This window comes from Limanda limanda, chromosome 13 (assembly GCF_963576545.1).
Source record: "Limanda limanda chromosome 13, fLimLim1.1, whole genome shotgun sequence".
NCBI classification, from domain to species: Eukaryota; Metazoa; Chordata; class Actinopteri; order Pleuronectiformes; family Pleuronectidae; genus Limanda; species Limanda limanda.
The window spans coordinates 23,884,061-23,897,140 of NC_083648.1; the positions used below are offsets into that span (position 1 = coordinate 23,884,061).

The 13,080-nt window shown below is 40.5% G+C and overlaps 1 protein-coding gene across 1 annotated transcript in view; it reads right to left on the minus strand.

Annotated features, from left to right (window-relative positions):
• Positions 1-12,561, minus strand: part of LOC133017826 (nucleoprotein TPR-like) — a 33,634-nt gene extending 21,073 nt beyond the window's left edge. Inside the window, exons 1-21 of the mRNA XM_061084036.1 lie at positions 12,337-12,561; positions 11,404-11,508; positions 11,107-11,171; positions 10,088-10,178; positions 9,806-9,909; positions 9,518-9,682; positions 7,968-8,060; positions 7,797-7,877; positions 7,605-7,692; positions 7,363-7,500; positions 6,946-7,040; positions 6,173-6,370; positions 5,933-6,040; positions 5,545-5,768; positions 4,208-4,371; positions 3,976-4,100; positions 3,704-3,852; positions 3,367-3,529; positions 2,847-2,981; positions 826-966; positions 507-705 (exon numbers count right to left, since the gene is read on the minus strand). Coding sequence (XP_060940019.1) covers positions 507-705; positions 826-966; positions 2,847-2,981; positions 3,367-3,529; positions 3,704-3,852; positions 3,976-4,100; positions 4,208-4,371; positions 5,545-5,768; positions 5,933-6,040; positions 6,173-6,370; positions 6,946-7,040; positions 7,363-7,500; positions 7,605-7,692; positions 7,797-7,877; positions 7,968-8,060; positions 9,518-9,682; positions 9,806-9,909; positions 10,088-10,178; positions 11,107-11,171; positions 11,404-11,508; positions 12,337-12,487 — 2,782 coding nt within the window. The 5' untranslated portion in view covers positions 12,488-12,561. The remainder of the gene's footprint in view (positions 1-506; positions 706-825; positions 967-2,846; positions 2,982-3,366; positions 3,530-3,703; positions 3,853-3,975; positions 4,101-4,207; positions 4,372-5,544; positions 5,769-5,932; positions 6,041-6,172; positions 6,371-6,945; positions 7,041-7,362; positions 7,501-7,604; positions 7,693-7,796; positions 7,878-7,967; positions 8,061-9,517; positions 9,683-9,805; positions 9,910-10,087; positions 10,179-11,106; positions 11,172-11,403; positions 11,509-12,336) is intronic.
• Between the last annotated feature and the right edge of the window lie 519 nt (positions 12,562-13,080).

Consider the following 13,080-nt stretch of genomic DNA (forward strand, 5'->3'; position numbering starts at 1 on the left):
ATAATATTTGTGCCTATCAATATTATTGGAGCCATTTTGCAATTTAATTGGATATTGATTTAATGGATTTTCTGTTATTTAAAAATAAAAATAATAGTTTGTTTCAACTATTTACAAATATAATTTAGAATAATAGTAATTCATATTTATGTCCCTCCCTGCAGCCCTTTTGTTAAGTATTGTGGTCACAGTAAGGCAGGAAATGCGGTGTGTATGAGTGACGGTGGTTGGATATGTTGAGATGGGGGACAGTATAATCTTTTGATTGACAGATCCCTTTGGTGTTTTACTTTATTAAGTTTGGCTGATCTTCAATGTTTGTGTGCACAAAGGAATAAATAGATTGTGATGCAATATAACTGAGATCAGACCGATTGTTTTTTAACAAAGAGATGAGTCAGAAATCACAACTCATCCCCGTCAATGGAAAGCGGCTAAAGTTTAAGAACTTTAAAGGTTAAGAAAGAGAATATTGACAGTAAACATTTTCTTGAGCCGCTGTTCACCTCTCAGTTGAGCTCTGACGGGTGCAGCTCTGGTAGCTTGGGTTGTGGTGTTGCTGGAGCTGGTGACAGCCTCAGAGGATGAAGCCAGCTGGGTTTTCAGTGTTGCCACCTGCTGTTCAGAGCTGCGCAACAACTCCCTGGTTCTCTGCTGCAGGATGTTCTGGGTCTCAAGCTGCTTCTTGGCTTCTAACAGCTGAGCCTGCAGGGGGCAGAGGTGACAGAGGAATAAGGGTTATGACAAGACAGGCTGCAAGCCAAACAACAGTTTTTTGGCTGTATATATAAATACTCAAGCAGTAAACATATTTACTCTACATACATCCATAGTTCGTCCGAGGGAATGTCTTTGAGCAACTTCCTGGTCCATCCTGCTCTTCATGGAAGCTAGCTCTGCCTCCAGATGCTCGATCTTGTTGTTCAGTCGCTGGCGGGTCTCTGTCTCCGCTCGCTCCATAGTCAACTGGACAAATTTGAAGGCAGGAAAAATGTGAGGAATCATGAGAAGAAATTAATTAAATGCTCATCTGGTGTGGTAACTTCTAACAGTTAAGAACTGAGCCACTGTCTGAGCTGTATCATTGTGGATACAATGACCCTACACCTTTGAACGTCGTAGATTTTAGTCATTGTTACATATGAGAGTATCTGCAATATATATAGTTGATGATAAATAAAAAATCATGAGACTTTCTGCCAGTGAAAATTTAATTGATAATTAAAATTAAAGGATTTCAGAGATGTAGTTATGATTTTGTGTTTTTAGCATTCAATAAAATACAGCAGTACAGACTATTGCAAATATTTGAATTATGATAACCCTTATGGATACTATTAGTTTTCAATTTCAATTATAATTTTAAAACTAAATAAAATTTCTAGGACTGCAAAGCAGCACTGAGTGGGCCCGAGCACCCAGCCGTTGGGTTAGGGTTAGGGTTTGAAGCGTTGCATGTGTTTTGCCTGAAAAAAAAAAAATAATGACTGAGGAAATATTGACACATAGAGCTGTTCAGGCTTTAACTCTGATCATGAGACAGAAGTTTGGTGGTGATAGGACAATGCACAGTGGAGTTATGACAACATCGTCTCCTTTGGTGAAGGATAAACCTTCGCCGTACCTCAATGTTTACACGGTTTGAGGAAATGTCACAATTCTGAGAGAGAGAGAGAGACGTGACCTTTGCAACATAAAGATTCCTTTGATCTTTGACCAATGACACTGCAAGAGTGGAGTTGTTTGTTGACGACTCAGCATCAAAGGATTCATAGTCCATGTATGTCCGCGTACAGAACATCGTGTTTTAATGGCGTGTAATCAAACTTTGACGCCATGCCACCGTCACACCGTGTGACGAAGAATCGATCTTTGGATAACTTTGTATCTCCATCTTGTTGTGATGACACTCATCTCAATTCGAAGTTGATCTGATGTAAGCCTTGGTACAAGTACCTCAAAGTAAAAATATGGAATATGGCCAAAATGGCTATTAAATGCAATATAGCTGGCTTCTTGTTGTGTTTTTCCAATTGCACCTAAGACGTTTGTTTGTCTGGTCATGATACACCTGTGTATAGAATTTTGTGAAGATCGGTCAATGTGAACACGTTCCAGGGGTCTTGGGGGGCACCGTTGAGCCATTTTGCGACGCCCATTGAAAATTCCTCCAGAATATGTAAATTTTCACCACTTTCTAACTTTCTGCAAATTCTGGTAAGAATTTGAGCATGTTAAAGCCCTCAAAATCCAATTAATTTGCCTGAATAATAATAACAATAATAATCCTTACAATTTCGATAGGGCCTCACCTGTCAGTGCCTGTCAGTGCTCGGGCCCTAATTACTGTAATGCTTATGAATTTGAGAAAACTTTATTTGTAAGGCACTTTTCAATAACAAAGTGCTTTACGACAAACAATATGAAACTTATAAACTATCAGTATAAAAACTATATTAGAGATAATAAATAGATTCTGCTAATCTCTTCTGGCAGATTGTTCCAAAGTATAGAGGCCCTCACGGCAAAGGCTAAGGCTCTTGGTTTTCTGTGTAGACTACAGAATGGTTAGCAACGCCGTAACAGAGGATCTCAGACTGCGTCCTTGTTCGTAGGCAGATCAAATATAATACATTATAATATTTTTGATGTAATTAAAATAATTTTTTAATCATCAATGTTTTTCACTGTAATAACGTTGGTTGTCTGCCAGTGACGAGTTGTGTCCAAAACTCCAAGTGGAGGATTTTCTAACCCTACCCCTTATGACTCTGTATGGCACTTTCATATCTAGTGGTAGGGCTAAGGCAGAGTAACTGGAACAGGTCCTATGAGTGTATATGTACCTGTATTGTCTTGAGGTTGGTGAGCAGTAGGTTCTGGTTACGTTGCTCAGCCAGTATGGCTTCCTTCTCTCGAGTCAGTCGACTCTCTGCCTGTCTTAACATCTCTCTCTCTTTGGTCACGTTCACTACACGCACCTACAAAAACAGAGAAGGTTATCAATGAATAGGAAAAAACTGAATGCTTGTTCACAGGGAAAGGAGCACTTAAGTTTGGGCAGCAGGTTTTCAGAAATATGTATATGCCAAACAAATTTCCATATGCTGTCGATTACATACTAAAGTAAAATAGACTTTACAAAAACTGCTAAAGTCAAGTTCACATTACACAACTTGCAAAACTATACGAACTCGGTCTCATCTTGAATTACTGCTAAAGGTAATTATCATACACGAATATGTGATTGCACACTGATAGCAATATTCATCTGATTTCACCTCTATTGATTCCAGCAGACTCAATATATTTTAGTTGTGTCCTGCAATCTTTCGCTTTGTTCTTCCCATTACATAAGTTCCTCACCTCTTCCAGTGACAGTTTTTCATTAGCCTGCCGCAGGTCCTGGGTCATTGTGTGGATGATGTGCTCGTGTCGTTGGGCCGTAGCAGACATTTTTTGATTCCTGTCCTGAAGGGCAGAGATCTCTCTGCGGTAGGCTGATACAGTCTCCTGGAGAATCTCATACCTGACAACAAGGACACATCAGATAAGCACACACAGTAAAAAAATATGTCATGAGGGAAATACAGCAGCAGTGGGTGATAGTTAGCATGAGAAACCATTTGTGAACAAAAAGAAAACTAGGCAGAATCAAACAAATGAGGATATGCCACAGTATCACAACATTCATTTAACACACCTCTTGTTGCTGAACTCTAGTTGAGAAGTCAGCTTGGCGTGACTGGAGCTGAGTTGTGTTATCTGGCTCTCTAGTCTGTCGTTTGTTTCATTCAGCATCCTGTCGTTCTCTGCCTTCTCTTTTTTATACAGACTGAAGGCATCGTTGAGCTGGAAAAGTGTAAATAAACACTCAATCACAACATTTTTTGTTTACTTTAAAAGACCTTCCCCCTTTTTCATAGCAAATATGAAGGGATATGCAGCTTGGAGTTTGTGTGTGTATGAATGTACCTGTTTTAAAGCAGCTTTAGCCTGAGTACTCTGTGCTGCCTCGACGGCAGCAGCTCTTTGCGGAGTAGAGCGAGTTCCTGGGGCTGAAGGACGAACATGTGCGGGCTGGGATGAGGACTCTAGACCTGTAGACACACACATTGAAATGTTGTCTTGTTCTGCGAAGAACTTTAACCAACTGTTCACCAAAGTTCACGATAGAGGCTCCTGTATGTGAGTATTTTTGTGTTACCTTGAGGAGGCAGGCTGAAGCCAGTGCTGTGAGTCAACAGGGTCTTGTACATGTCTCTCTGTCTGGCGTTGGAGTCAGCCAGCTGTTTCTGCTGGTTCCTCTGCTCTCTCAGATGCTCCACCTCCTTCTGGAGTTTATCCACACTGGCCTCCAATTCAGACACACTGTGGGGAACCATAGAGACAAAGCTTATGTCTTAATTACATTTCATACAACTTCAGTGCTCATCAGAGTTCCCCTTCACCGAAACTACAGCAGGAACTAGACAATGTTGCAAAGAATGGTGTCATGGTATCTTATACCATGATCTATATATTAATATTCATGATCTATTATACAAATGAAATGGTGAAGGTGTTATTAAACATTTGAATGATGATACTCTTACTCTTCATGATGATGAAGAGTATGAAGATGTTAAAACAAACGACGCAACTATGACAGCGTAATTTGTAATTTGTCTTGTTCATCCGTGGAGCCTTAGGCTTTGTTCAGAGATCAGAGAACCTCATTGGTAAATAAAACCAGTTCTCCTTCTTGAGTGTTTGAGTGTGTGTGTGTGTGTGTGTCGGGATGGAGGACGACCTGCTCTAACCCCTGAGCAACAACCTAGGAGACCATAAGCATTTAAATCAATAAATCAGTTTATGAGACACAAGTTTAAACCTGTGACACAAGACGAGCTGTAATGTGTGGCACAGTCATGATCCGACATCATTGATTAATTAAAACTTAATATATGTGATTATCAGTTTGTGTGTGAAGAGGGACAGAGATGAACACACACACGCACGCACGCACGCACGCACGCAAGCAAGCATGAACTTAGCAGGCTTTTATGGAGATGAGGACAAAAGGGCTTCAATTTCATGGCTATTTAACAAATTTGATAAATGCATTATTAAAATGAATTATTGTTGTCTATTAAACCCCTTTTTTATTAAAAAAAATATATATACTATGCATTTAGTTATAAGGGTGTGTGTTAAGATTTTCTAGGACAGCAAGGCCTTCATCATTTGTGTGTACACATGGTCTGAGGACGTTCTAAATATTTAGAACGTCTAATAGTTTGCAAAATACGTAAAAAGTTAGGTAAGAACATGTTTATGAATTCCAGATTCGTGCGTCAAACACTCCTAAACACTGTTTAAGTAAAGATGTATGCATACGCACTGTTTGTGAATGAGGCCTAACATTCCCTATAACTAATGCTAGCAATGGTATTAACAGTTATAACAGCAATATTAGTAGAAGAAACCAGAACTTTCATCATGACAGAGCTCAAAAGCAAAAAACCAGCACAGTTCTGTATAGGTAAGACTGGCTGAACTTACCGTGCTGAAGTCACACGGCTCTGCTCTCTGTCCTTCTCCTGCTCCAGCTCCCTCAGCCTTCCCAGAAGGCTCTGGTTCTGCTTTTGCAGCTCTTCAACACTGCGGAAAGACAACTGCCGTGGGTTGTTGACTTCAGAGGTGCTGGAAATGTCGGTGGTGTTGCTGTCAGTCTTGATCACCCGATTACCTCTGGCTTCCTCAAGCTCGGCCAAAAGAACACACACCTTGTACAGAGATAAATGAATGAAAGTAAGTATTTATTCTATTTTTTACCATCATATCTTATCGACCCCTTTTCACATAATGTTAAGAAAGGATCAGATGGAGATGATTAATTGCACCACAGACTTCCAGGTTGTATGTAAAGTATCGATGTACTGGTGTTTACCTGTGTAGATGTATCATCTAACTGTCTCTCTCCCCTCAGTTTTTCTCTCTCCAATGCCTCACACCGTTGCTTGGTCTCTTCTTTCTCTTTTTGCAAACCGTGGATTTCCTGATTAAAAAGTGGTAAACAACATGCAAGTGTTAAATAACAGAACAAATTGAGGTGAATACAGTATTGCATAAAAGTCCAAAATAAATACATAGTAGACACAAACAAAGAAATGTAAATTATCACACACACCATTCGAGCCTGTTCCAGTTTGTTGCACAGGGAAGCCATGGACCTTTGCATGCCCTCATACTCCTGTCTCTGACGTTTCAGGACGGGCGCTTTGGACTCGACTTCCTGGACGATCTCATCCAACACTCGGCTCACTCTGTTGGTCTCCTGTTTCTCAAGCTGAAGATGCGTCTGACACTCTGCATAGGCATTATAAAGCTAAACACAAAAACAGAGGATGAAGGGTTAACACTCTCTGTTACTAAAGACTACAGTTACTTTAGCTGATCATGAAGGACGTGTGCGGGTTGTCGAACAACATATTTTTACACTTTAAACCTGTTCCCCTAAACTTCAAATCTATGGTGTTCAATGTGTCTTGTGGAGTTTTGTTGTAATTTTTTTTAGGTATTTCTAGTTTTATTCATATTCAAAAATAACCTCTGCTTTAGTATTATATATTTTTGGCTTTGTGAGGCACTCGTTGAAAAATCTACTAGAGATTAAAAAGTACTCTCCACAGTTTACTGTTAAAGCTGAACAATAAGTCAATAATATAGTATGACTTTTAGTGATTCAGTAATTTGTGTCATCATTAAATTACTATTATTATTGCAAATTAACCGTTGCATAATAAGGGCGATTGTTGTCCTGTGCATTGTATAACAGTAAAATGTGGTTCCCTGCACTGATCACATACTGTACTTTTTATCATAATCTTGAAAATATTATTATTATCATTGTGAACTTAATATCAACAATATCAGTGATGTTACACATCAAAATCTACTCACGTCAAAGAACTTCATGCCAGGCTTTACAATCGCAGCAATGGCAGCTGCTGAAGGACACATGTGGTCCAGCTGCTCATCAGTCAGAGATGGCACACCTGGAGCCCAACACACATATGCTTAAACAAAGGTGGTAGGGACAAACAACAAACAGTTATCTCCACATAGCAGAGAGCCTCAATGCAAATAATATCTACAGCAGTAAGAAAAGGTAAATATACCTTCGGAATTCTCTGCATGTGTGTAAATTAAACCTAAAATATAGTCAAACATAATGTATTTGAATGAATAACAGACAAATCATCATATTGCTCTTGTTTCTATGAAATCCTTTATCCAAAGCTTCAGGTTAGGCTGTAAGAGAAGGAGCATGTGTGCATGCGTGTGTGAGAGAGAGAAAGAGAGTGAGAGAGCTCTTACAGCAGTGTTTCCCAGAAGCCTTCATTGTGACATTTTCCAGCTCTTTCTCCATTTTCTTGATTTTTTCCTTCAGCTCTGCCTCAAGCCGCGTCTTCAGCTCTGCTCCCTCAGACACCTTCTTCTCCAGAGTCTTATTGGCTGCAAAGACAACATACCCAGGAAAAAATGGGAGCAATCTTTCATGAAATGAATAGACATGCACATATTTAGCATGTTTGGAAGACAAAAACCAAGAGTCTTACACTCCCCGTTGTCTTTAACAACTTTGCTGAGCTCTTCCACAGCTCTGCACAGTTCTTGATTTTTTGTATCCATATCTGTTGCTGCCCCCTATAGGAAGAACCACACTAGTCACATGACAATACACTGGAAAGATCCTGTCCTGTTTTTTTAACAAAATATATTTAATTATTGAACACTGCAGTGACTCCCACCTTGTACAATGAAGACAACTTGATGTGAGCATTGAGCTCATTGCGGTATTTCTCCTCCATGGCACTCCGCTCATCTTTAGCCTGAAGAGACACAAAGATAATATTCCCAACAAACAACATGAAATAACATGAACTTCCTAGTTGGAGAAAACACTGCTACATTTCCTTTACCTGTTTGAGTTTGTTGTTGAGGTCATCAGCTCTTTTACTTTGGCTTTCACTGGTTTGCTTCAAAGACATGAGCTGACTGTCCAGTGTGGTCACCTGTTAAAAAGAAATGCTATTGGATAAGATATCATGTCTGTTTTGTTTTTTATTTGAGTGAAAGTTTAAATTTCTAAAAATAGTATTGAAACGTGTTCAGTTTATTTTCAAAACAGAAACCGCAGAAGGAGATTTGACTAAATACATGCACATCTGTGCTGAATATTCTGTGAATGTCGTGGTTACTTTTTTAAATTAGTTAACTTTGGCCTGCATGATGTGTTAAATGTGGAAATTAGTTTTTTAACTACATGCAAAAAAATGTAATTAGTAGGGATGCACCGATCCGATATTTGTATCGGTATCGGTACCGATATTGAAGAAATTTCTAGATCGGGTATCGGTGACAATGGGCCGATCCATATCGTCTGATCTATTCAGTGTAATTCTATGCTGTGCGCTGTGAGTGACGTCATACGCAAGCAACACGCCGTGCGGAGCCGACAGTGTCCGGCGCCTCTCCCCCGGTTCCCGGTGCGAGCCGAGCCGCCTCCACCGGGGCCGCGGTGCTCCCCGGAGCCGGGCTGCCGGCTGCTGGTGCTGCTGCCCCGGGACCGGGACCCGGAACTTTGCCCACTGCGCCCGCCGCCGCCGCTAGCTTCCCCCGGGCGGCTGTGAACCCCGGTCCCGGTCCGGCTCCCGGTCCCTCCGCCGGCCCGGTGCCGGACGGGTCCCGGTCCGGATCTCCCGCCCTGCTCAGTTTGAACGGAACCCGCGGAGTTGCAAAGTTGGTGAACTTGCCCGCGGGTGACTTAGAACTGGTGCGGACCAGGGGAATCCGACTGTTTAATTAGTATCGGTATCGGATCGGTATCGGCCGATACTAAACCTCAGATATCGGTATCGGAGGTGAAAAAAGCGGATCGGTGCATCCCTAGTAATTAGTCTATAGTCTATACAGACTGCCGTGACTCAGGATGGTGAGCCAACACCTGCTATCTCATTTCAAATACACTCATCAGTATCCAGCCCTAATTTTAAATATATAAAAGGATGATAAATGTTTTGGCAAATATTTTTTTTTTGGAAAACTAAAACAGAAATTTCTCATTGAAGAGTTTAGATCATCTGCTTTGGTACATCCCATTTGCTTTACTTATCCTTGAGATGTGAGAATAACTTTCTAAAGTGACTATTAATCCATCACGTCAAGTTGTAATCTAAAATGTTAAGCCACTGAAGATTCTATAGAGCTACGTGCGGATAAATGGAAGGTTAATGCTAAATCTGTATTTACATTGCTTAGAAGAACTTATTTTCTAGTCTTGATGACTACTCAAAGCACACAAGTGTGGAATGGCAGGTGAATGGGGCATCGAACAGCCAAGTGGACAACCCTCTCTACCTCCTACCGCAGTAGCAGTATATGTAGGTCAGTAGGATCAGAGGTAAGTGAGAGCTGCAGCTGCTCAGTTAGTGAATTTTCAGTCTGGATGTGTGTTGTTATTGTGCGTTACCTGCTCCTTGGTGTTCTTCAGACTACTCTGAAGCTCCAGTATCTCTTTGCCTTTGTCTCTGTTGGTGTTGAGCAGTTCATCGGTCTTGTTCTTCAGCTCTGTGGTTGACCACTCAATTTTCTTCTCCAGTAATTCTTTCTCCTGCTCCATACGCTTCTCTCGATGCTGCAACACACAACATTGGTTAGCCTTTTTTACAATCTAAGATTTTATGCAGGGGTCATTGTAAAAAAAATGCATGTTAAGCTGAGTCCCATGTGAACTTTAATACAGAACAAAAATATTTACCTGTAGCGACGTCTCAGATGATTGTATTTCATCCAGTTTCAACTGCAGCTCCATCTTCACTTTGTTTGTCTCAGTCAGCTTCTCGTTAAGACGATTCACATCCTCTGCAAAAAACACACACATGCCCACACACACAGTTCACAAAAAGTAACTAAAATGCCTAAAGAGAAAAACAGGTGTTTTTATATAAATATGAAATGCAGATTTAACATTAAATGTTTCCAGATTTGTGAGTGGACCTTTTCCTGAGTGTGTGAGTGTGAGGGGGTCCAGATATCTTACGTGTAAGGTTCTCCACCTCCTGTGTTCTCTTCTCCAGCAACCTCGCCAGCTCCCTCTTCTCTGCCTCAATCTCATACTTTGTCTTTGTTTGCTGTAGCCACACACAAACAAACAAACACATTTTATATACATTTTGCCCATCAATCTACTATCAATAACAAATGACAAAGTAAAAACATTTTTGAAAGTTTTCTAAGACCCATTACTGTCATTTACTCTCTCACTATAAAAACAAGTTGACAGAAGTTGTGGGAAAGGTCTTCATTTTGGCCCTTTTCCTGTATCAGACGACACTGCCTACATTTCAGAACAGGTCTTTTTTATGTGAAATAAAAGTGAATAATACTGACATTTGCTCATCACAAAAATGGCACAAAAACGTATTATTTGAGATTACAAAATGAAATGCCACTAATCCAAACCATAATCCAAATCATGTAATGACCTTTCTTCACTCACAATTCTGTTTAAGACAAACTTTTTTAGCATTTTACTGTGTTATTAATTTCAAAATTGAATACAATTAAATCTGTACATAAATTACTTGACGTTATTTTCAAGACAATAAAAAGGGCCTGTGCAAAGTGATCAAGAGAAACATGTTAAACTAGTACTTTGAAGCCATGTATTCCATAAGCACAATCACAACGGAACAATACAGGAATTAATTTTGGGTCCTTTCTACAGAGGCCACCATGTTTTTACAGTATCCTAGACTAGAAAACTAAACACCTTTGGAGATTTTATGACAACCATGAGATTCTCCTTCATGCTTGGAAGGGGAGGGTGAGGTGAGGGGTCTTCAGCTATTGATATATTTGTATCTTTTTGTATTTTCTAAAGTTAAATTTGTCAGTATTTAGTCTTGTCTTTAGGTGATTGACTGTCTGTGCACTTTGATTGCTTTCCTGCTCTCATTGAATTGCCCCTCGAAAGAACAATAGAGTTTTGAATTGAAGTGAACTGAATACAACAGAACAGCACTGACACTTTCTGGTGAGGTGTTGGCGTATGTTTACCGGCTGTGGTGTTTTATCTTGAAAGGTCTCTCCCTCTATTCCTTTCAGGGTACTCAGCTCTTCATCTGTACAGGAGAAGCATTGAGACAGTCAGACACAGAAGAGTAAGGAGAGTCTAAGTCTAAGTTTGTTCAACTTTATGGTTTGAGATTTAATGAGCATTAAAAACAAAAAGATAACATTGCTCTCACAGAAAGTCTCAGATTGGGTTTGACAATAAATAGCACGGACATTCACTCTCGTCATCAAAATTGGAAAAAAAAGATTTAAGGTTTGTATATGCGTGTGATAACTCACTGAGTTTCTTATTTTCCTCCTTCAGGGTCTGCAAGTCTCTGGTGGCTGACAGGATCTGTTCCTGGCTCTCTGACAGTCTCTTCTCGATGTCAAAGTACTGCTGCTCTGTAGGTGTGGAGGACATTAAACAGGAACACATGAGTACGCAGGACAGCAATTAAGCCTAACGCTGTAACTAAATACTGTCCATTGAAAGACCACTATTTGCAAACAGCTGCAGAATTAAGTGGTGCAGGCGGCTGTGGAGATAAAGTGGGTCGTCCACTAATCAAGGGGGCAGCAGTTTAATACCAGTCTCCCCAATTCCATGTGTCCTTGGGCAAGACACTGAACCCCAAACTGTCCCTGACCGCTGTGCTGGTGGTGTATGAGTGATGTGTGCAGAGAGTTTTGGGCGGTCATCAAGACTAGAAAATAATGAGTTTTCTCAGTTTTGCAAACTGGCACTGTAGTGTGCAGATGAGCCTGCACACTTTTATTTCATATATGTCACTGATAAGCATTTAATACACATTCAGATCTCATCCACAGTCAGCCAAACAAGGGGACAGCTCCCAGTGGAAGTGTGCTGTGATAAATAACGTAGCATGGATTAAACTGACCACATGTTTCATTCAGAACTCGTAACTGTGACAATAAGAGAGCTGCTGTATTGAGGAACCGCTAAACCAGACTTTATTGTTAGCAGCTATAAAAACACCAACACAGAAGTCAGTAGTTTTGGGAATAAAAGGTACAATTAAAAAGAAAAGTCGTCATAACTCTCCTTCACCAGTTAGCACAACATCATGGCTAGTTAGCCGCCGAATATTAGCTCTCTAAGAAACACAACAGGCAGCATGTATGAGCTTGGACATTAACTTTCAGTCAGTTTACAGTTTGTAGTTTAGACTGTCGTTGGGTAAACTCTGTTTGAAAAGCTCAGCTACCCACCGCTGTCTGCTTTGAAGCGCTCGTGTAGTGTCTTCAGCGCCTCGTTAGCATTCTGCAGCTCCGTCACAAACTTCTCCAGCTTGTTCTGGGCGCCTTTCGGGAGTTTGTTTAACTCCGTCCGCTCCAGGACCTGCAGCAGCACGGCCGCCATCTCCAACTCGGCCCCCAACAAACACAATAGAGAACCGACACCGAACTCCGGTGGAACAGCTAGGTGATGCTTCTTCTCCGAGAACCCGGTGACAATGCGCCGAGTGTCAACCTCCTCAAACAGGAAGACCGGAAGTACGCTCCAACCTTTCAAATTAAAATAAGCCCTGACTCACATTCGACACACGTTGCTCTCAATTGGATCTGTCTTATACAGCCAGAGTGCTCCATAAAAAGCCAATATAACCTCTCAAAATTGTGGGGATAATACTCTGTAATAATCTAATAAAAATTACACCATATATTGATGTAGACATCTTCATACACCATTTTATCTTTCTTTTTGTCTGCATGCATATCTATTTTTGCTTTTATTCTCTTGCTTGATGTGTCTGATTATGTTATATTCACTAAATATCAACGTCACGTTTCCTTATTATGAGACGTCTGTGTTCTTCTATTCATTGTGTACTGTATTTAAATATGCATTATTTTCTTTGAATAACAGGAAGTTTCACCACAGACAGAAGTGCGAAGCTTGTAAGTTACTTACAAGCTACACGTAATGTGGAATGCTATTGTTTGTATTTTCAG